Source organism: Carettochelys insculpta, chromosome 10 (assembly GCF_033958435.1).
Source record: "Carettochelys insculpta isolate YL-2023 chromosome 10, ASM3395843v1, whole genome shotgun sequence".
NCBI classification, from domain to species: Eukaryota; Metazoa; Chordata; order Testudines; family Carettochelyidae; genus Carettochelys; species Carettochelys insculpta.
This window is the reverse complement of record NC_134146.1, coordinates 19,589,518-19,613,065: the sequence shown is the minus strand read 5'-3', so window position 1 is coordinate 19,613,065 and position 23,548 is coordinate 19,589,518. Positions and strand designations below refer to the sequence as shown.

Below are 23,548 nucleotides of genomic sequence, written 5' to 3'. Positions count from 1 at the left end.
TTATAAGCAGAGCCACACTTCATATTTCTAACTTCACATACAAGAATGAAACATGCACAAAAATAGGATATACAGATTTAGCAAATTATAATTTTAAAATTGTTATGTTAATTGACCCATTTTGTTGTACAAAGTATCTTTGAGTTATGGATATTCATATTCATACATCCATGTTTATAAAGCATGGTGGAGGGCGTGTTCTGTGGCACCCTCCCTCATGGAGATCACCATACATACCTTTTTCAGTGAATGAGGCTGTAGTTCAATATTCCTTTTTAATTTCATCCTTCAGTATATTCCTTCATTTAAGCTGCACTTCAGAAATGTACTGAAGTGGTGTCTAACTTCAAGTGTACAAATAGTCCTACTAAAGTCACTGGAATTAATTGTGTTTCAAGTTAGGTCTGTTCTTAAAGTACCTTGCAGAATTGGGGCCTTATTGTACATCATCTAAATTCCTCTCTGAGTAAGAATGTATTAATATATTATTATTATTGTATTATTATCAGTATTAATATATTCTTTACTATGGCACACTTCTGTATAGTTTGAGTTCCTCCCAAATATTAATAAACCTATTTTCATAATTCCTTTGAGAGGTACAAAAATATTGCTGTTCCTATTTATTATCCCCATTCTACAGAGAGGCAACTGAACCATAAAGAGATTAAGGCCAAACTTAGCAAAACTGGACACTAATTTTGTGTGCCATACTGAAAATATTTAAAGTCTGACCTTGATTTTTCACATAAATTCTCAACATCTACACCTCTCATTTAATTCAGTTTGCTTTGGGAGCTCACAACAGATAACCAGAGAAAGAGACACACCTAATTCGTGGCTACTTCTGAAATATTTACCTCTGAATTACATAGGAACTGTGTGGCAGAGGCAGGGGTGGAACTTAGTTCTCACAGTTCTTAGGGCTAGTCTAATACTAGAGAAATAGTTGATTTCAGATATGCAAGTCTAGCTATGGCAATTGCATGGCTAGAATTGATATATCAGAAATTGGCTTATCTGACTGTCCTAACTAAGGAAGGTTGACGGGAATATATCTCCCATCGACCTCCCTGAGGCCACGTGATAGCTTGGAATAAAGGGATTGACTGCCAATGCCAGAGAGATCGATTTTTGTCCATCTTTACCAGATGTGTAAAATTGAACTCCAAAAGATTGATGCTGATCAGGTTGATCTTCCTGGAATTACAGATGTGTCCTTAGAGACTTAGTCACAAGACATCATTTCACTTCCAGTATTTCCTGCCACCTATGCTTTCAGTCATTGTTGAGATCAGTGGGGCTACTTACAAAGTAAGGTAGTATGCAGCAGGGGTAAGGATAGCAGAAGAAGGTGCAATAAGTGCCCCTGTAGAAGTACATATATATATGATAAGTTTATCATTGTATGTATGGGTTGCCCAACTGTACCTGATATTCAGACGTGCAAATGATTATTTGTTTGAATAAATACATTTTGAATTTTTGCGGGTACAGGGAATATTGTTAGAGCCCTGGATGGATACAAAATTTGTATCCAGGTTTCTACAAATTTGTATAATTTTGTATCCGTATCCACCTCCATATTTACAAAAATGAACTGTTGATATCTGCATCCACATCTACAGATGTGGATACTTATGAATATAAAGTGGATACCTGCAGTTTTGCAGGGTTCTAAATATTTTCATTAGTTTTTCAGGTGCAACAGTTTTCTGTTCTTGAAAGGTTACTTTTCACACAGTTCACAATTCTGTCTATGCGTTTGTTTGGTTAAGGATATAAAGAATGGGACATAAGAGTCTGAGTTCATATGAAAATCTTAATCAGTAACAAATCTATGAAGGTAGATTTCTTCCAACATCCACCCAGTAAATTAAGTAGCTAATACTTTGCACAGTATCTTACCAGGTTGAAGCAGACTATAAAGTCAGAGCCATTGGCATAATTGCTGTACCACACCTGGTTTGCTATCATGACCATGACAACAACAATTGAAAAGGTGGGATAAAGCCAAAGTATTAAAATGCTATTCTAATCAGAAAATGAACACAAAGTAGGACACTAAGGCTACGTCTACACGTGAAGCCTACATCGAAATAGCTTATTTCGATGTAGCAACATCGAAATACGCTATTTCGTTGAATAACGTCTACACGTCCTCCAGGGCTGGCAATGTCGATGTTCAACTTCGACGTTGCGTGGCACCACATCGAAATAGGCGCTGCGAGGGAACGTCTACACGCCAAAGTAGCACACATCGAAATAAGGGTGCCAAGCACAGCTGCAGACAGGGTCACAGGGCGGACTCAACAGCAAGCCGCTCCCTTAAAGGGCCCCTCCTGGACACAGTTGCACTATACAACACAAGATACACAGAGCCTACAACTGGTTGCAGACCCTGTTCCTGCAGCATGGATCCCCAGCTGCCGCAGCAGCAGCCAGAAGCCCTGGGCTAAGGGCTGCTGCCCACGGTGACCATAGAGCCCTACAGGGGCTGGAGAGAGAGCAACTCTCAACCCCCCAGCTGATGGCCGCCATGGAGGACCCGGCAATTTCGACGTTGCGGGACGCGGATCGTCTACACGGTCCCTACTTCGACGTTGAACGTCGAAATAGGGCGCTATTCCAATCCCCTCATGAGGTTAGCAACTTCGACGTCTCGCCGCCTAACGTCGAAGTTAACTTCGAAATAGCGCCCGACGCGTGTAGCCGCAACGGGCGCTATTTCTAAGTTAGTGCCGCTACTTCGAAGTAGCGTGCACGTGTAGACACAGCTTAAATCTCTGTGAGTTTAACACTGTCATATAAAATATGAACAGAGAGGTAGCTGTGTTAGTTTGTATCCTAACAAAACAAAAAAGCAGTCGTGTAGCACTTTAAAGACTAACAAAATAATGTATTAGGTGGTGAGCTTTTGTGGTGAAGACCCAGTATCTCCAGATCTGGAAAAGTATTTATTTAAACAAACTAGTTCAGAATTTAACCTTGTACCAAGATGCTTAAATGTCAGTAGTCACAACACAATGCTTCTCTAATCCTGATATATCTAAAACAAAAAAGCAGTCATGTAGCACTTTAAAGACTAACAAAATAAGCAACGAGGGGTCCTGTGGCACCTTATAGACTAACAGAAATGTATGAGCATAAGTTTTCATGGGCAAAGACCCACTTCGTCAGACCTGCATCTGACAAAGTGGGTCTTTGCCCATGGAAGCTTATGCTCATACATTTCTGTTAGTCTATAAGGTGCCACAGGACCCCTAGTTGCTTTTGCAGATCCAGTCTAACACGGCTACCCCTCTGATACTTTACAAAATAAGGTATTAGGTGATGAGCTTTCATGGGACAGACCCACTGTCTCCAGATCTGGCTCACGAAAGCTCATCACCTAATACCTTATTTTGTTAGTCTTTAAAGTGCTACATGGCTGCTTTTTTGTTTTATATATATTAGAGAAGCATTGTGTTGTGACTACTGACATGTAAGCATCTTTGGTACAAGGTTAAATTCTGAACTAGTTTGTTTAAATAAATATTTTTCCTAGTATGATAAAGAAATATTAGAAGAGATTTCAGTCCTCTGACATTGCAGAGGAGTCAAGTTTTTAATAACAAGGAAAGGAACTAATGTGGAAAATATTTTATTCTCATAGGAAATTTAGTACATGATAAAGAAGCAGTCTGAAAATGTCTGTAATACCTTCTTGTTCTGAAGTTCACTAACACCGAACATTTCAAAAATATTCCAGATAAAAGAAGATGACTCCTCCCCCTCCTTATCTAAAGTTTGATTACTTTTCTGTTTGAAAAACTGAAGTATGAGCCCTAGTGTTGTTGTGCTCTTTCTTAGTGAAGTCAATGGCAAAACTTCCACTGATTTTGATGGAAACAAGATCAGGCACTGAGTCTATATATTTTATGAAGTCATTTTTAATATTCATTTATCTACATTATATTTTCATATTGACTTTTTAATATTAGGCCTATTTTTTGTCAAAGGCACCTATGGCATTTAGACACTCATTTCTAACTAAATTTACTGAGAACTGCATGGTCAAATCTCCAAAATAGCTTTACAAATCTTAATCTGCATTTTATGTAGGCATAGTCATTAGTTGTTTACTTAATACTGCTCATTTGGTGACAGTATTATTCACAAAATTAAAATTAAAATTACCATTACCATTACCATTTTGAGCCACAACACAAAAAGACATGGTGATTGTACTTACAGTAAACTTTCATATCTGGCAGCCCTGGGACCAGGAGGCTGCTGGATATTCAATATTCTGGATAATAGAGAGGTATACCTGGCAATGCATAACATTAAAGAAGAATAAGATTATATATTAAGAAACAAACAAAAACATATGCAGAGTACTTTCTTTACCAACAGTAGTATTGTACAGTCTAAACTTCTACTGGATTTGCTGAATTTATTAGTATTTACTTTCACTTTACAGTACTTAAGGAATATAACTAAAATTTACTTATGGTTAAAATGCTGGTTGTTTGAGAGTTCCAGATAAGAAAGAGTTTACTGTATTGCATTGTAAATCAATTGAATTTATGCTTCCTGATATATTAGGCTCATACTAAAACTCCAACTGTTTTCAATCAAACAGCAATTATGTAGCAACAAAGAGATTTTAACAGCAGATTACGAAGGGAGATATGTGAACCTCAGTTCATGCTCAAATCTGATACATTAACACTTGATCTCAATAGAGATAGCAGTTATCTCATGCATTACAAGGACTGTTTCCCTTTCTTTGGTATTTATAATGATCTCAGGCAAGACAATTAGTACCCCTACCCCTCAGCCCCCTTCAGTTACATGTATCTGATTTGTCAGTTTTTACTTCCTTTTTTGGACTTCTGTGCTGTATAACTGTCTGAAGAGAGTCTATCCCATGAAAGCTCATCACCTAAGAAATTATTTTGTTAGTCCTTAAAGTGTTAGATCAATTTAATCGAAAAAAAGTCTTGCACCTCCTTGTGCCTATCAATATAAATTATAGAAGTTAGAAAGAGAGGAGATCTGTTATGTCATAATCTATCCCCAGTGCTACATAATTCAGGATTGCTCTGTGTGAACACATTTTTATTTTAAAGAGCATATGGCCCAAATCTTCAAATATATTGGTGTTTAATTCCTGTTGTGGGATAACTTGTCTAAATACCTTTTTGGATCTGGACTTTAGTATTAATGTTGATGCGCCTATCTCTAAATCCTTAGTGTAGCAAAATTATGTCTGATATTAACCCTAGATTTAGTATTCTTTAATTGCACCTACTGCCTTCGGTAAGATACCTTTCTGTGCCTGGGGTTTACTATTTTAGAAGAGTAGACTTTTATCCTATACTATTCCTTCTCCTCTACTTTTGTGTATTTAGCTTTTTAATAATTTCTTCTTCCTTCCTGATCATTTTGCTGCTTTTCTAAATGTTCTCTAATTGGCCAGCTTGCTTTAGATAAAAGGGTGCCCAAGCAGTTTGTAAGGTTTTCCATGTGGACATTGGTTTCCATTTGTGTAGTTTGTAAATTTTTCACAAGAATCACCTGCTATTGACAGGATCATTATAAGCCAATTAAAATGTATTTTAACATATTTGAAACTACCTTATTCTGTCAAGTGAACTGGCACTAAATATTTAGACGTAGCCCTTGTCCTCCAGAAAACCAATACTTCTAAACTGATTTGGCCCTAACCTTGACAATTATAGAAATTTATATACAGTAACCTGTTAGCCAGGATGTGTGGCTCTCCCTAGGACTCTGGCTTTGCATGAGTGCCTACAAACCCCATAATTGACTCTACTTGAGAATTGCCTTTACACCCCAAAAGAGTTGCACTCTGCCAAACAATTCTAAGAATGTATGTCTCCAGTCGCAAACAGAAGCTGGGGCAAGCTGCCAGTAACACTTCTGAAACCAGCACTCAACTCAATGCAGTAGTGTATCAAGATTTATTTACTTATGAAGACAGAAAAATAACCATGCAACCAGCCACATATCACAGCCGGTGGAGAACTATTTCACACTGGCTAGATTAGAGCTTTGAGTAGGATTCATTGCCAGAAGGATGGCTTGTGATAAACAATTTTACTTAAGAGAAAGTCTACACAGGCTAATTATTCTGTGTTAGCTTTTAACTTTTCCATTAAAAACTTTTACATAACGAACAGTGCACAGCTGCATTGCTCTAAATGAAGTCTGGAGAATTACTTGAGATTTTGTATACACTTTGCTTCAGAGAGAGAGAGAGAGAGAGTGAGTTTCTTTACACCTTCTTCTGAAGTGGATGGTTTCCCCTATATGCAGCCAGCCAACTGCTCTGCCCAGTTAATAGTTGGGTGAGCTCACGCTTTCTGGCCACCTGCTTAATCAGGAAAATGGGACCTGCTCTGCTGCCTGTGGCGTGAGTCACAGGTTATGTTTACACTAGCCCCAATTATCAAACTGTTTTCACATGCCTAATATGGATGCACAAAATCAGCTTTTCACTGGGTGCTGTTAACCCCTGTACGCCTCATGAGATGTAAGGAGAGTTGATGGGAGAAACTCTCCCATCACACTTCAGCAGTATGGACAGCTAAGTTAGCTGGGTGCAGATACATTGATTTGAGCTATGCATTTGCAGTAGTTAGAATTGCGTATCTGTGGTCACCTTGCTTTGCCTAGTGTCAGTAGAGCCACACGCTGAGCAGCACCAAGCAGGAAAATAAGGGGTTCTTATTCTTTCACTCCCCTGCATCACTAAGAAAAGGCTGTGACAGTAGAGCTCTCTACAAGGCTCATTACAGTAACTCTGCATTTTTAGATATTCTGTAAAATGTATATTCGTACAGACACCGAGCATGGCAAATTTCAGCTTCGTAAGTGAATGCTGTAGACATAAGAGAAGTAGATCATAGAGAAAACCTTATTTGCACCAATCATATTAGAGAAAGTATACAACAGGTTAGTGTACAGAGATAAACTGAAACACACAGGGTGTGGCCATGCTACCCCTCCTTTCAGAGGGGGCATGGTAATGAGCCACTTCAGTAGATGCTAATGAGGCACTGCTATGAATATGCAGTGCCTCATTAGCATAATGGCAGTCGCACACGCTTTGAAAGTGCTGCTTTTGAACTGCATGCCGCCTGTGTAGCCAGGGGCCTTATGAAACAACCCCCCTGATTTCAAAGGCCTCTTCTTTTCATTTGGTTTTAGGAAGAAGGGGCCTTTGAAATTGGGGTGGGAGTGTCATTTCAATAGGCCCCTGGCTGCATGGGCAGTGTGTGTCTCAAAACCAGCACTTTTGAAGCTTGTGCACCTGCCATTATGCTAATGAGGTGCTGCATATTCATAGCAGCGCCTCATTAGCATCTGCCAAAGTGTCTCATTACCATGCCGCCTCTGAAAGGCGGTGGTAGTGTAGCCACAGCCACAGTCTAGTTAGTCTCCTATTTAATGATGGGAAAGCTTTGCCTTGAAATTTGATAAACTATCCCATTTTAAAGATTTATTTAATTTACTGTAATGATTGAGAAGAGTACCTTCATTCCCTAGGCACTATGTAAATTCACTGTAAGAGATGGACCCTGACCCAAAAAGCTCAGTTTAAATAGAAAAAAACAGACAAAGCAAGAGGGGAAACAAAGACACAAAAAGGTGAAGTGACTTGCTATGGGGTGGGGGGGAGTCACATAGCAGGACAGTGGCAAAGCTGAGACTGGAATCCAGGCAGGGCTGTTGATTTCCAGTGCAATGCCTTAATCCACTGAACCATATTGCTTCCCTTATTTCTATTTTGCTATGAAAATACGTCTCTTTTCTTTTATTGATTGTGGGAAGTCCCAGTCATCCCACTGAAGAATCTCTCCTAAGATCAAAAGTAATGTTTTTTAATATGGTGTTTTAGACCACATTCTCAAGATTGCTCCTAAACCTTGTTTCTTGTGCACTGGGAAACCACTATTTACATAGCGGAATTGTGTCAAAAGAGTTTCGGTGTTAGAATCAGCAAATAAGACATTTGGACTAATTCCAGAATTCCATTGCTTCTCTGAATTACTTAAGAATTAATCACAGATTTCTTTGAAAAATACTTGTGGAGAATCAAGGAATCTACACTAAATTATTAGCATTAGCTAATGTGATTAAATAATAGTTTTTATATTATGGGTTATTTCTCTACATCTGTGAAGTCTTCGCTGTTCCCTGGTGTTCATTGTTTCATTAACGTGTGTTATACTGGATAAAAAGTGTGCTGTATATAAACTAATAACCTCCTTATTTTTAGGGCAGATATTCCTATATTGGTCAATGTGGAGGACGAGACTGTTCTGTTTGCCAGTGCTTTCCTGAAAAAGGATCAAGAGTAAGTGATTTAATATAACAATTGTTAGTGCAAAAATTGCTCATTTTGTGCACATCTCTGTTATTTAAAACCACTAAGTTGGTTAGCACTGGCAATTCAAATAAGAAAATCCCCTGCATGGCAAAATGGGAAGTAGGTCTGAGTCTGTCGACTGGTACAAAGTACAATCGCCTGTACAAGTTGAACCTCTCTAGACAGACACCCTTAGGACCTGACTGAATATAGAATTTGAGAACAAGAGAATTTGCCAGACCATAGGAAGTCAATATTTTCTAGCACCATTACCAACTGATTAGTGGGTTCCTAGAAGACATTTAGGGATAAATTACAGCTAAATAACAGTGTGGAATGCTGACATCCAGGACTGGTGGCTGTAAATAAACTTTACGTGACCACGGAAACTCGGCCACACCCATTATAAGTGGCTATCTGGCATGATTTTAGTTAGCCAGATTATTGATGTTGCCGAACATACGTATTGTATGAAAGAAATTCCAGATCATAGGTCATTTCTGGGCAGATTAATTATAGAGAAGGTAGGGTCGTAACAACTTCCATTTTAAAGAGCTAAGAGACTCTTAGAATGAGCAGGACCATTAAAAAATGTCATTTTTAGACACCTTCAGCTTGGAATCTGTCCATTTTAGATGTCCTCTGAATGACCAGTCACAGGAAAGCATGCTTTTGCCATTGTATAATTGTATTTTGCAGGAATTTAGGTTATTTTTTATCTTCATGCTGATCTAATGTTTGTTCTGTTTGTCCTAATCTTTTATCGACTTTTCATGACTTTCAGTGCATTAGCTAAGTTACTGATTATAAGAAAATCTGCGATACTTCATTGCATTTGGTTAAATGTGAAATTCAGCAGGTGTGGTTTTAGCTAATTTTGTCAAGACTAGTAATTTAAGTGTCTCCCTAAATAGAGTTGTCACAGAGGTCTCACAAGGTATAATGACACATACCAGCTTTTGTCAAGTTGCAATTTGTTTTTATGTATGTGGGGCAGCTGTTACTGATTTACAAATTTGATGAAGACAAGGTAGGTGAGAGATATTTTATTGGATGAAATTCTGTTGGTGGAAAGTACAGCTTTTCAAGATATACAGAAGCATTTCTTCATGTTTGGGGAAGGAAGTGGAACATCTGAACTAAGTGCACATTAGGACTGCTTGTTTAGCAGACTACTACTACTATTTAACCTTTGTACTCCATGTGTAGCGTAGGTCATCTACAAGTCTCCTCCACATCACTCTGTCTTGGGACAAAACTTTTAGCTGGCTCCAGGAGTACCCCACTTGCTGTCCTTCAATCTCAGTAGACCTCCATGTTGTCCAAGGTTTTCCTCTTTTGGGTTTTCCTTGCAGGTTCCATGTGACAGCTTGATGGACTATGCTGGATGATGGTTTTCTGAGAGTGTGGCCTAGCCATTTCAACATCATTTGGTTGTTGTCCTGCTCGGTTCCAAAGCTCTACATTTGTGACAAAGTCTTGCCATTTGATGTAAAGGATGTACCGCAGACATCTGTTTATGAATGTCTGTAGCTTGTGATTTGAAGACTTTTTAGTATACCTGGTCTCACATCCCTACAAGAGCACACTCTCAACATTCATCTTGAAGATCTGCAGTTTCATTTTCACAGATATTATTTGTGAACTCCCTATGGGATGAAGAGTCTTGAATGCAGCTGTTGTTTTCTCTATCCTGGCATTGATATCCTTATCTGTTCCTCTGTCTATGCCCATAATACTCTCCAAATAGGTAAACTGCTCCAAATCTTCCAGGTCATCCCCTCCTAGTGTGATGGTGGTGGTTTTGGAATGGTTGATCCTCATTGTCTTGGTCTTTCCCCTGTTAATGCTCACTCTAGTCAATGAGACAGTTTTGTCTAGTGTTGTGACCTTTTATTTCATGCTTTCATGTTGGTGTAAGAGGAGGAAGACATCAGCAAAAATCAATGTCCTCTAGCATTTGAAAAGTGTGAGTTCTGATCAGGTGACTGGGAGGGGCCAGGCTCCATACAAAATGGCTCCTGGAAGGGTTCCTCCCCTTCCAGGTTGAGTGGGGGAGGGCACCCCCCCCACACCTAACACATTGTTTTGTTAGTCTTTAAAGCTCTTAGTATGTTGTTTTTCTCTGTTTCCAACTTGACCTGTGAAAGGAGGGAAGCTACCCTTAGTTCTAGCACATACACAAGCAACTGGGTATCAGCAAAGGACATGGAAGAAGCAGTCACTTCAAGCCTTAGAACTGGAGGAGAGGATTATCTGCACAAATGAAGCATGTCGAGCCAATTCTACTTAAAAATACTTTGGAAACATTTCCCTTGCATGACACATTAACACAGAGCGCCTACTCAGAGCTACTCTTGGAGCTTGGGTAAAGACAGTCTGATAGGGAGTATTCTTGCCCATGCCGATTGGATGAAATTAATGCCTTTTTAACTGGAGGACATGAATGAAAAGCTCGGGCTTTTTTTCCCTTAAAAGTGATGGGAAACTTCATTAGGTCAGTGTTATGGAGGGATTTATTGGTCAAGAGACAGTAGCCAATTACCTGATTGAGGAACCACTCCGAACTATTTCCAAAGGTACTGAATACAATCTGTTATTTCTATTTTAAGAACAGACCAAAAATTAAAAATAGATAAACAGAGAAGCCTACTTACAGATACCTTGTGTTTAAAAACTGGTAGTGCAACAATCAGGAGCCAGGGCCTTTTCAATTGGCACTAATAATCTGGAGATGTCTTCAAAGTCCAGTTAAGGACAATCTGTCCTTGAATCATTAGCTCTTAATAGTGGACCGCAAAAGCCTGCTAATGTTCTGTGACAAAATTCATGTAACTACAGGAATAATTTACTACATATGGGCCTCATCCAAAGCACATTTGAAGTCAGTGAAAATCTTTCCATGGCCTTTGATCAAGCATTTATGTTTTTCAGACCAGTCAGCTAGTAACTCAGTAATGAACACAGGAAAATTATTTCTTCATATTCTCTAAATTCTACCCCTCCTAATTCTACAAAGTTAAATTTTAACATTTGCTTCAGATTGTACTAGATTACAAACTAACCATTTAATGAGAACAGGCTAAAAACCTAACATTTTAATGACTGACTGCTTTCTTTGAAACCCCTTTTTTTCTTGCAAACTATACCATGCTGTTTAATGCAGATAACATTACATAAACACAGGCTTTATCTTACACGTGAACTTTCTCTCTCTAATTTCAGACCTATTTATGATTTGTAAACAAACATCAGCAATTGGTTTGTTACCTTCCTACCTAGGATTCTGAGCCCCACCAGCATTTAGAAAAGGTGAAACTGGGGCTTTGGGAAACAGGTTATCTTATACAGGGAGATCACATTAACTTCATGGCATGCACTGCAGCAAAGTATTTGCAAGCTCCTTATACTAGGGGTTTGCAAATTGATATGATTATGAGGGAGTAAGCACAAATAAGAAATTCATATACCTTCAGAGGAGCCAAACTGGAACTAGAGAGAAGCCAATGTAAATCCCAGGATCCACAAAGTTTAGAGTCATCAATATCTGCACTCTCTGCCATCCCCCAGTTCCCTCTCTTCAAGGGCGGAATTGAAAGAGCATTACACAAAATAAACCATGCAGAATTTTCTAGGCCATCTGTTCTTCTCTTGCATATTTTAACAAAGATAAGGCATGGGCCTTAAGTACTTTACCTTATTTTTATAGCAATAGTAGCTGGTCAGCGGCATTAGAAATAATGAAGTATTGAATTATAACCAGACTATCAAACTGAGAAACCATTAAATACATCAAAATATTATAAGCAGAAGAGGGTCATACAAAGACAAAAAGGTCATAATGAAACCTAAATATTTTTAGTAAATAACCAGACAGTAATTTCCTCCAAAGTAAAGATTTTTTGTCTCCTTTCAGGACATATCCCTTAGGGATGTAAAGTGAGCGCTGAGATGTGCAAACAAAGTGTAGTGAATTCTCTGAAATTCCTATTTGAAATTGGACCCTAAATTGTGATTGGTTATATCACCTCCATAGATTACAAAAAACATGCAAATGGACATTATCAGTCCAGGACCCACCTTCAGACTTTGGATGCATTAGTTACCATTTCATTTAGCTGTGTCAAAGAACTCTTTCCTGTTAGTAAAGTATGATTATTTTTAACAATCTGAAGTAAGTTAATCAATTTGGCACCCCTGAACCTGACTTTTGGTTCAGTTTCGTCTTAGCAAACATAAACTAACCCAAAACTCATCTTAGTTTTAGACAGTGATTTTAGTGGCTACAAAGGAGTTGTGCCTGCTTATATCAGTGGTGCGTCTGACCTACTGTTTTGTCAATATGTATGATGGGTGTGAGAACAAAACAGAAGTTGAAAAAAGCCTGGTGTCTTTGTGGGTTGAGTGATCCTCTGAACTCCTGTGAAAAGTTAATATATTTAATATTGGTTAACTTATTTTTTGAAATTGAAAATTGTCTTTACTAGATAGTCTGTGTGAGATGCAATAACCGAAGATGGAAAACAGTGTGATAAATAATTGAGCTCTGTTGCATTGCTCATAACTAAACTGGAATAGATAGAAGACATATTTGATAAGGTCTTCATTTCTGATGTGAATATTTTGGTTAGTTTTGGAGATGGTTACATTCTGTACCACTCTGAGATAATTCAATGTTCATCTTTTGTTTATGCTTCCCAGCAAAAGGGCTGAGGAAACATAATAGACCATATAGCCAACAAATTCCAAATGAAATGTAAATACAGCTTGATGTTTTGTCTTCTGGGGAGAGCAAATTTCAAAAATAAGGTACATGTTTTTGTTACTTTATGATGAACAGTTTCCACAAAAATGTAAACAGGTATCAAACACAGTGTCAGTTTAAAGACAAAAACATAATAAAAGATTAGTTGGTTTACTGTATGCAGCGACATACTTCCAGAAATAAGCAGGAATGTAGGTTGGGAGAGGAGGAAGATTTGAAATGATGCTGCACAATATGAATTTATGCAATATGTTATAAGAAAATATGTACTCAAATATGGATTAAATTTTCTTTTTAAAATTCTATAGTTTACAGTGTATTCTATATTGAACTTAGAAACAGCAGTATTACTGAATATCTATAGAAATCTTTCTACTAGTGATGAGTCCATCCCTAAAAGTTTCAGGGGTTTTTTATGGAACTTTGGAACAAGTTCTTGAGAAGTAATTAGTACAATTTGTAGCTAAGCAGACATGTTCAAAGAATCTTCTCCTATAGTTCTTTGACAAAGATTGGTTTTTAAATGATGTTTCAAATAATTGTTTATTTTATCCAAACCATTAGAGAGTTTTTCTCTTTCATCAGGAACTCCTCCTACATGGTAAGAGCTAGAGCCACTACATTCTGTATATAGCTGCCTTATAACTTAGAGCAAGGTGAAGATTTGTTTGTGCCAGGAAAATGGGATATACCTGGAATGGGATTGCTTCTCATAAAGCCAAACAGAAAAGAGACAGAATCACCAGATCAAGCACATTCTTCAGAACTGACAACAGGGTGAATTTTGAAACTGAATCAAGATGAGCCACAAAAAATAGGATGAACCTAGACTAGAATTTCTTCTTAATAAACCTTACAGGAAAGAATTAAATCAGATAAATTTGGGGTATTGCTCTGTTTTGTGGCAGCTAAATCAATGCTTAAACTTTGAAAACTAAAATAAAATGTTATTAGAAACCAAATAGACTATAACTTTTTTTCCCTAAAAAGAGGAGAAATAAATGCATTTAGTTGTGTACAGACAAAATAAAAAAGGAAAAGAATCGGCAATTTAACTTGCTGACAGCCAGTCATCCTCTCCTGCAGATTTTCCACAGGCCAGGTCCATCCAGATGGAGGGTTTTGCCTAGGGGGTCCCCTAATGTGTCCTCAAATCATTCTTCCAGCAGTGTGGGGCTCCCCTCAAAGAAGCAAATGGGTGCTGGTTCAGCTCCAAATTCATAGCTTATTTCAAAGGTTTCTCAAGGGCCACATGGATTTGAATAACTGATCTATTCCAGGAACCCTTAAACCAGACCCTGGCAGCTTGGCTCAGTTGTTTTTCTTGTACATAAGGTTCATCCTTTGCCCAGACTAACAGACTGATCTTGTGCCACTGAAATCAATGGGACTTCTGTGTACAAGATGAGGGAGAGGGGGGTCTTCCTTATTGCACCATTCACAGTGGTATCCTCATCTCAACATTGCAGCTCTGAAGCACAATACTGGAAGATGCCAACATCTAGAAAGTAAATATTTGATCTAGATCAGGCGTGTCCAACCTGCAGCCCGCGGGCCACATACGGCCCTGGACAGCTAGTAATGCGGCCCCACAAGATCGTAAACTTTTAACATTATTATGTGATTTATATACATTAACTATATTATATATTTTGTACGTGGCCCAAGACTATCTTCACTCAGTGCAGCCCAGGCAAGCCGAAAGGTTGGACACCCATGATCTAGATGAACTCTCAGGAATGCATCGTAAGGAAAAGTTACGGTAAAACATTTCTTACAATGTGAAATGTTTGATTGTCCAGAGGTCAGAAAACAATCAACCAGAGGAGAGTTCCTGTGACTTTGGTTGATATTTTAAAGAGCTGTTCTATTTCCCACCCTAATATAAACATTCATAGTTAATCTAATTAGCTGACTTTGTCCACACATTTGCTGATATAGCTAAATGGTGTAATCATTATATTACTTGGATGTTTTAGGAAATCATCCAACAGGGAGTGTTCCAGTCTTCAGAAAGCATAGCCGGGGGTAGATCAGGGTGCCTCTGCAAGTGTAGGGAACATGCCAAACATGGTAGTGTGTACTTCTAGCATATGGATGCTGTGAAAATCGAGATAAGGATAAAGAACAATCTCTGAATCTAAGAGGAGGTCCAAAGCAGAATGTGAGTATTTATTGCATATGTGTCATCTAGATAAACAAAGAGATCACACTTCTCAAGAAAACAGTAAGTGTTGAAACGTAGTTTTACTACTGAAGCCAACAAACATCTGTCTACATCCCTTGTCAATTTCTGACATTTTACTGCTCTTCAGTCATTGAAATGAAATGAATATACTGGCTGCTTCTGTAATTTGTCATTGCATTCCATAATTCTTTGCTGCCCTCAAGTGGTCAGCTTTGAGCTGGATGCTTTCCCTTAGAAGAACTGGGCTCAATTCTACACTTGGAAGATAGTAGATAGGCTAAGTCAGGGGGAAAAAAGCAATCTTTAAAAGTAGGAGACTGCGTTTTGGAGAAAAACAAGTATAATGAAGTAGTGACAGTAATAAAGAGCAAAGAAATAAAGCATTTAGATACATGGTAGAAAGTGTAGGAAAATTAACATAGCTTCTCTCATTTAATGTCAGCTCTTGTGATGCTGGCTAAGTATCAGGCCTATCAGAAAAAAAAAGAACAGTAAGAAGAGATTAAAACAAATAACTTACAACAGAGCATATTTAAGTCTTAATTATGAAGTTACTATTATGAATGTCTAAACAAACCCCAGAACAACAAAGAGAACGTTAATTTAAGGAGTAGTAACAGAAATGTAGCCGAGTTAGTCTGTATTCGAACAAAACAAACAAACAGTCATGTAGCACCTTAAAGACTAACAAAATAATTTAAAATAATTTCGTGGGACAGACCCACTTCTTCAGATCTGGAGATACGCAGTAGAGCACTGACAGTTGTATAACACAGGGATCCAAAACCAATTGAATAAAAACTGACCTATGAAAGCTCATCACCTAATAAATTATTTTGTTAGTCTTTAGGGTGCTACATGGCTGCTTGTTTGTTTGGTTTTAATTTAAAGCAGGACTATCAGCAGAACAATCACTTTTTCTTCTAACCATGTTGAATTTGTTAATAACACATAGAATAACTATGGAGGAAAGGACTTTGTGAAAAAAAGAGAGCTCCACTTTTTTTTTCTGGTTTATTTACTTTTTGTGCTTGGAAGCATTTTTTGTGTTGCTATTTCACTGGTTCACCAAATAGCTAGTTTCTCTTCCATTCTCTTCTTCACCCTTCCAGCAGGTGAGGTAAAGAGATGAATGGTTTTAAAATAAGATTAAAAAAAAATTCTATTTAAAAGGTGCCCAGTTGGAATCTGGGTTTTTTAAAATTAATCATTATAAAATTATTCAGATTGACAGGTAAAATTTTTAACATTTTCCAAGTGATGTATGTAGTAATGAGAGGCTTGGTATAAGGCTAAACACCTAGAACAACAGTCAATGCTTTATTAACATACAGCAAAGCTAAAGGCCTCAAGCCTGAACAACAGTAGGTTAAAGCAAAACTGCTAGGTAGATTCTGCCCACAGGAATGCAGCAGGAGACAGAGCTGATAAGTCACAGGGCTTAAAAGCAGATAAAAACACCTAAAAGCGCTCAAAGGTAGGCACTTAGTGATACACATAAACAAGTACTATGCACTCCCCATACCCTCCCCATAGATAACAGGTTATCATCAGGTACGTTCCAACCCAAGTTCAGGAACAGGTCATAACGACAGCATGATGGATAGTTTTGTTTTGATGGTACCACCATTATCCCCCAAGTTAATGGGTAGATCTAGTTACATTAAGGGGTGTCAGTGTATTACAATGAGGGAGTTGTACCTGGATACGTAACTTGTTTATACCTGTGTATAAAAGTGTGTGTAACAGGAGCTGTGTCGAGCAACCTAGGGGATGACGGAGCCCCCTTGCCATCAACTGAGTCGCGTCCATTGTCACAACGTATGCATGTACCAATGTAAACTGTTGAGTCACATTGGAGACTCATGAGGGTGCTGGAGTCCATACATCAATGACAATAAACCTGGCTCCAGTGCCTTCGTACCTCACTTGATTTGTGGTTCTTGGGGGCTCTCTGAGGTTTGCAGTGTTGGCTAACCTGGAGTCTACACTGCTGTCCACAGAGAGTACATGCACAGGGCCAAAGTGATTAACATCAAAGGGAGCGGATTGAATGTTTGAGCACCGTTCCAGTAGAGATGCCCAACTACATTGGTGATCACTACATGATTTTTAATGAGTTTTGGCATGGTTGCATAAATGTGCCCAACTACTAAAGACACTAGAAATTACAATTGCCCAGGAACCAGAGTTACACAGACTTTATTGGAAACATTAAGCAACCAAACCCTAAGTTTTGATGATAATGCAGCTCAAATGGTTAAATGTGTAACTCAAAAGCATTTTAAATTATCTAGTGCCATCTCTACTCTTAGAGGAATAGCAAAGCTGCCAGGAAAACCTCTGGTCAAGCTGGCAGGCAAGATTCAAACGTACCTTAGGTTACCAGCAGGGGAAATTAATGCAAAAGAAATTGATACAAAAACATTGATACTAAAAATTTATTAATACATTTATTGAAAATCGATATTGCCCCTGGAGTAAAGGAATGAATGAATGTAAGTTGAGAGTAAATCTTGGCCTTGGAATGAATGGATTGAAAAACTGAAAACTGCATTTAAACAACAGGAGGGAACCCTGTGCATGAGTTTAAAAACTCACTTGGTACAGTGGAGAATGGAGGGATTAGGATACTCTCTCCCAATGGCTCTCTCAGCCGGGGTTGGAGAGATCACGGAATGGCGAGAGGCAGAGTGAGTCAAGCGAATGAGTGTATTCTGCCTGAGATTTTAAAACAGGAGAGAAAGAGAAGCAGCAGCGCAGCTGCAGGTATGTATGATTAGCATTAAATCTTACAAGTCAGAGGAAAAAGCTGTAACAAGAGTTGCTAAAGTAAATATGTTAATTCATTAATTGAATGATCCTGTTGTGATCATGTTTGCTTGGTGCATATACCATTCTGGAGAAGTGTGCTGTTTCTGTGAGAGAAATTTAACTGGAGCAGAAACTGTTAAATGTTTGGGAATAATACTTGATTTTCCAAATATGTGTATTAGACAGACTACCATGGTACCAAAAGGAGTATCTAAAATTACCCTAATCCCAGTGGAACTTGCTACTCAGACTGTAAAATCAATAAAATTGAAACAACCCCACCTCTATTGGAATGTCTGAGCAGTAAACAGGAGAGACACCCAACTACAATGTAGGAGCCTAAACCCTGTGAATCTTTAGCACCTTTTGCATTTTATTCAGAGAACAAACATTCTAGAAGTGCATTACTGTACTGCAGTATCAATAGGGAGCAACCTCAATGACATGAAATTAGAGTCACTATCAAAATATTTTTCAGTCATTCTCTGGAATATGGATAGTATATCATACATCTAGTTTATACATATTTCAAACTTTATTTTACTCACAGTCTTCTCCATACTATCACTTGCAGACAGAGAGAGGTTAATGATATTTGTGCACAGAGCTACCTCTGAATCACTTCTTCTGTTACAGGGACAGCCGGGTCACTCAGGGGCTGAAGGTCCAATAGGGCCTTTGGGACTTACAGGGCCCACTGGTTTGCAAGGAGAAAAAGGACAGAGAGGTGAAAATGGTCTTCCTGGGCCAGCTGGAGAAAGAGGTGATAAGGTAGGAAATACCAGGGGAAAATCTTTTTTCCCTGTATATAAAATGTAATGACAAATATTACAAAATGATACAAAATGAGAAAAATAAAAGCCTTTACTGAATGTTAATATTAACTGAGCATATCATCATCTTATTCATGAAAAACTTCACAGAAATTGGTCATAGAACTGGCTGAGAAAGCACTGCATCATTTGGCTTCACATTCCTAAATCCAAGTTATCAGAAAAAAAAAGTTAAAATTCATGGAACTAAGTCTCCATTTGATATGCTGAACTCGCTCACTGGAGCATCATGGGAAAGGGTAGAATTTTAAAATAATACTGGGCATTAGGCATAAAACTCTACCATGAAGCCTCTGGGGGTTCCATTCCAGTCCCAAGCCTGGATAAAGGAGGAGAGTTGGTCAAATGAGCGATGATGCGCTGACCATGAAACAACAGTATGAGTGAAATCTGATACCAGTACGACTAAATGATGAAAGATGCCAGCTTGGACGTCACCTGGATAAACAAGGTCCACGACACCAATCGAGCAATCGGGGGTGGGTTGATAAGTTGGCTACCGAAAGAAAATTACACCTAGCACACATGCTATCAATTGGAACACGGAACATCCAAACACTGTGGGAAAATTGTAGCTGCTTCGGAAGGAGATGGAGAGATACCAATGTGATATACTTGGACTGGTGGAGGTGCGGTGGACAGTATCAGGAGAGATGTATGGTTGCAAAGATATTTGGTCAGGGAGTGAAACAAAGCATGAGGCAGGTGTCAGATTCCGTCTTAGCAAAAGAGCTAGAGGAGCATTATTAGGATACAAACCAGTGAGTGCAAGTGAGATTCAAAGCAAAACATTCAACATCTCAGTCATTCAGGTGTATGCACCCACGTCAGACAGTACAGAGGAAAAGATTGAGCTGTTCTATAAAGACTTGACAAAGACGCTGGAGGAGATTCCGAAGAGAGATGTGTTGATCATTGGAGGAGATTGGAATGCGAAGGTCGGAACAGATAACGAAGGTTGGGAGAGAGTCATGGGAAGGTTTGAGTATGGAGAAAGAAATGAACGATGTGAGAAACTACTAGAGTTTGCTACGGCGCATGAGATAGTGATCTGCAACACAAGATTCCAACAAAAGGACTGAAGGAAGTGGACATGGCGACTGAATGACAGTAAGTCCAAGAATATGATAGATATGATTTTGATAAGAAGAAGATGGGTGACATCAGTACAGCAGTGCCGAACTTTCTGAGGAGTGGATATAGACTCAGACCACAATCTAGTGATCGCAAACATCAAGATAAAACTCAAGAGAAAGTGTACGACCCAGTTTGAGAAGAGAAGAGATGTGGTGAGGCTAGGTGAGGAAGAAATAGGGAGTGCATACAGAACACTTGAAGAGAAGATTAGGAATGTGGCCACAGAGAAAGACCTAGATAAGAGAGTCGAAAGGTTAGCCCCAGTGATAGAAGAGACAATTGAGCAGACTGTTCCAGAAGAAGAGAAGATCAATGAGAAGTGGATTACACAGGAGACACTGAAGTTAGTCCAAGAGAAGAGAGTACTGAAGATCACAAGGGATGTTTCTGAGAGGGCGGAACAGCAATATAGGGTGAAATGCAATGAGATAAGGAAAGTGACCAGAAAGGACAAGGCAAAATGGTCAGAGGAGCAGTGTTAAGATATGGGCCGTGTCTACACTAGCCCCAAACTTCGAAATGGCCACGCAGATCGCGATTTCGAAGTTTACTAATGAAGCGCTGAAATACATATTCAGTGCTTCATTAGCATGTGGGCAGCCGTGGCACTTCGAAATTGATGCACCTCGCCTCTGCGCGGCTCGTCCCAACAGGGCTCCTTTTCGAAAGGACCCCGCCTACTTCAAAGTCCCCTTATTCCTATGAGCAGATGGGAATAAGGGGACTTCGAAGTAGGCGGGGTCCTTTTGAAAAGGAGCCCTGTCGGGATGAGCCGCGCGGCTGCGAGACACGTCAATTTCGAAGTGCCGTGGCCGCCCGCATGCTAATGAGGTGCTGAATATGTATTTCAGTGCTTCATTAGTAAACTTTGAAATGGCCATTTACATGGCCATTTCGAAGTTTGGGGCTAATGTAGACATAGCCATGGACAGGTATTACAGTAAATGTAAGAGGAGGGAGATGTATAAGATGATTAGAAATATTAATAGGAATGAAAAAAGGAACATATACACTTTCTTCATTGATTTTCAGAAGGCATTTGACAGCATAGATCAAAAAGTGATGGGCGGTGTTGGAGTTGTACAGAGTGGATAGCAGACTGGTACAGTTGTTGAAGAATATCAGTAACAATGTGGAGGCATGGAGAGAATGTGAGGGGTGTTGGGAAGTTGGTTTAGAACAAGTAGAGGTACGAGACAAAATTCGATATCACCGAATATTTTCATCATGCATCTAGAGAGAGCGATGAACAAGATCAAGGAAGGGTTAGAAGGGATATCTGTGCATGGGAAAAGAATTAACAACTTGAGGCTCACAGATGATATAGTTATCACTGAGGAATATGAGGAGAAGCTTGCGAAAATGGTGCAGGTACTAAATGAGGAAGGGAAGTGGTATGGACTGATTATGAACATTGATAAAACAAAAACAATGGTATTTGGAGATAAGAAAATAGGAAAGAAGATCAGTGTAGATGGAATTGAACTAGAGAATGTAGAGAACTTCACATATCTGGGGAGCAACATAACATATGATCTAGACTGTAAGAAGGAAACTAGAATAGCGAAAGCAAGAGTGAGTTTGAAGGCAATGGATAAAATCTGGAAAAGCAAAGCAATTAGCTTAGGAACGAAGCTGAGCATCTCAAAAATGTGTGTATTCAGCAGCATGGTGTACAGATGTGAGACGTGGGTGGTAATGAAAGATTCAAAGAGAAGGATATTGGCGTTCAAGAGGAGTTGTTATAGAAAGATCCTGAGAAGAGGAGGGATGCAGGTGGTAACCAACGAGGAATTATATAGGAAGATATAGCTGAAAGAGAACCTATTGCAGAAGGTTACACAATGAAAGTTACAGCTATTTGGGTGTATTTGTAGAACGAACAACGAACGAAAAATCAAGACCCCGGCACAATGGACAGTTCAAATAGGAGAGGCAGACCCCACAGAGAATGGGTAGATGATATAATAGGTTGGTGCAGAGCTAGTCTACTGAAACTAAGCCACTCTGCACTGGATAGGGAAAGACGGAAGGAGACAGTGAGAGAGGCATCAGATACCAACAGGCGCTGAGCCTATGGTTGTTGATGATGATGATGATTAGGTATAACTTTGCCACTTTTGTTTGTTACAATTCAGACTTTGGTTTTACCAGTTCTGCAATCTTTACCGTGGCTTTCCCTGGCCTAATTCAATTGATTCCAGTGTAAATGAGGTCAACATTTAGCTTCCTGTGTACAACTCTTCTGAAATATAGGGCCTGATCCTACCATTGATATCAGTGGGAGCAGAAGCCAGTCTGCAATATAGGACATACTATTATGTTACATATTGGCTACGTTTACACTAGCCCCAAACTTTGAAATGGCCATGCAAATGGCCATGCAAATGAAGTTCACTAATAAAGCGCTGAAATACATATTCAGCGCCTCATTAGAATGTGGGCAGCCACGGCCTTCGAAATTGCCACAGCTTGCCGCTGCATGGCTCATCCGGACAGGGCTCCTTTTCAAAAAGGAGAAAGGAATAAGGGGATTTTGAAGTTGCTGGGGTCCTTTCAAAAAGGAGCCCTGTCTGGATGAGCCACGGCAATTTCGAAGGCCATGGCTGCCCGCATTCTAATGAGGCGCTGAATATGCATTTCAGCGCTTCATTAATAAACTTCGAAATGGCCATTTGCAAGGCCATTTCAAAGTTTTGGGCTAGTGTAGACATGGCCATTATGGTGAAATTACTCTTTTGTGTAATCCCATATGCTTTAATGGATTAAATTTTTCCTAAGGATTGAATGTTGTCCCACAACATCCATCACTTCTGTTGGTGAGAGAGGCATGCAAATGGCCATTTTGAAGTTTACTAATGAAGCGCTGAAATGCATATTCAGCGCTTCATTAGCATGCGGGCGGCCGCAGCGCTTAGAAATTGACGCGGCTCATCCCGACGGGGCTCCTTTTCGAAAGGAGCCCGCCTACTTCAAAGTCCACTTATTCCGATGGGAATAAGGGGACTTCGAAGTAGGCGGGCTCCTTTCGAAAAGGAGCCCCGTCGGGATGAGCCACGCGGTGGCGAGCCGCATCAATTTCGAAGCGCCGCGGCTGCCCGCATGCTAATGAAGCGCTGAATATGCATTTCAGCGCTTCATTGGTAAACTTCGAAATGGCCATTTGCGTGGCCATTTCGAAGTTTGGAGCTAGTGTAGACACGGCCAGAGATAAGCTTTCCAACTACAGAGAGCTCATCTTCTGATCTGAGAAAGGAAGTCAGAGGCTACATCTACGCTAGCCTGAAAGATCAACCTGCTCACTGATTTCATGTGTCTAATAGGGGTGTGCAAAATCAACCTCTTGGGGGTCGCAGTTGACCCCTGTGCCATTCATGAGACACAAAGTGTAAGGAAGGTCAATGGAAGAAATTCTCCCAGCCACAGGC

The 23,548-nt window shown here is 39.3% G+C and overlaps 1 protein-coding gene across 1 annotated transcript in view; it reads left to right on the top strand.

Annotated features, from left to right (window-relative positions):
- Positions 1-23,548, top strand: part of COL4A4 (collagen type IV alpha 4 chain) — a 140,004-nt gene that overhangs the window by 10,513 nt on the left and 105,943 nt on the right. The window contains exons 3-4 of the mRNA XM_075004606.1: positions 8,294-8,371; positions 18,787-18,921. Of these exons, the coding sequence (XP_074860707.1) occupies positions 8,294-8,371; positions 18,787-18,921 (213 nt within the window). The remainder of the gene's footprint in view (positions 1-8,293; positions 8,372-18,786; positions 18,922-23,548) is intronic.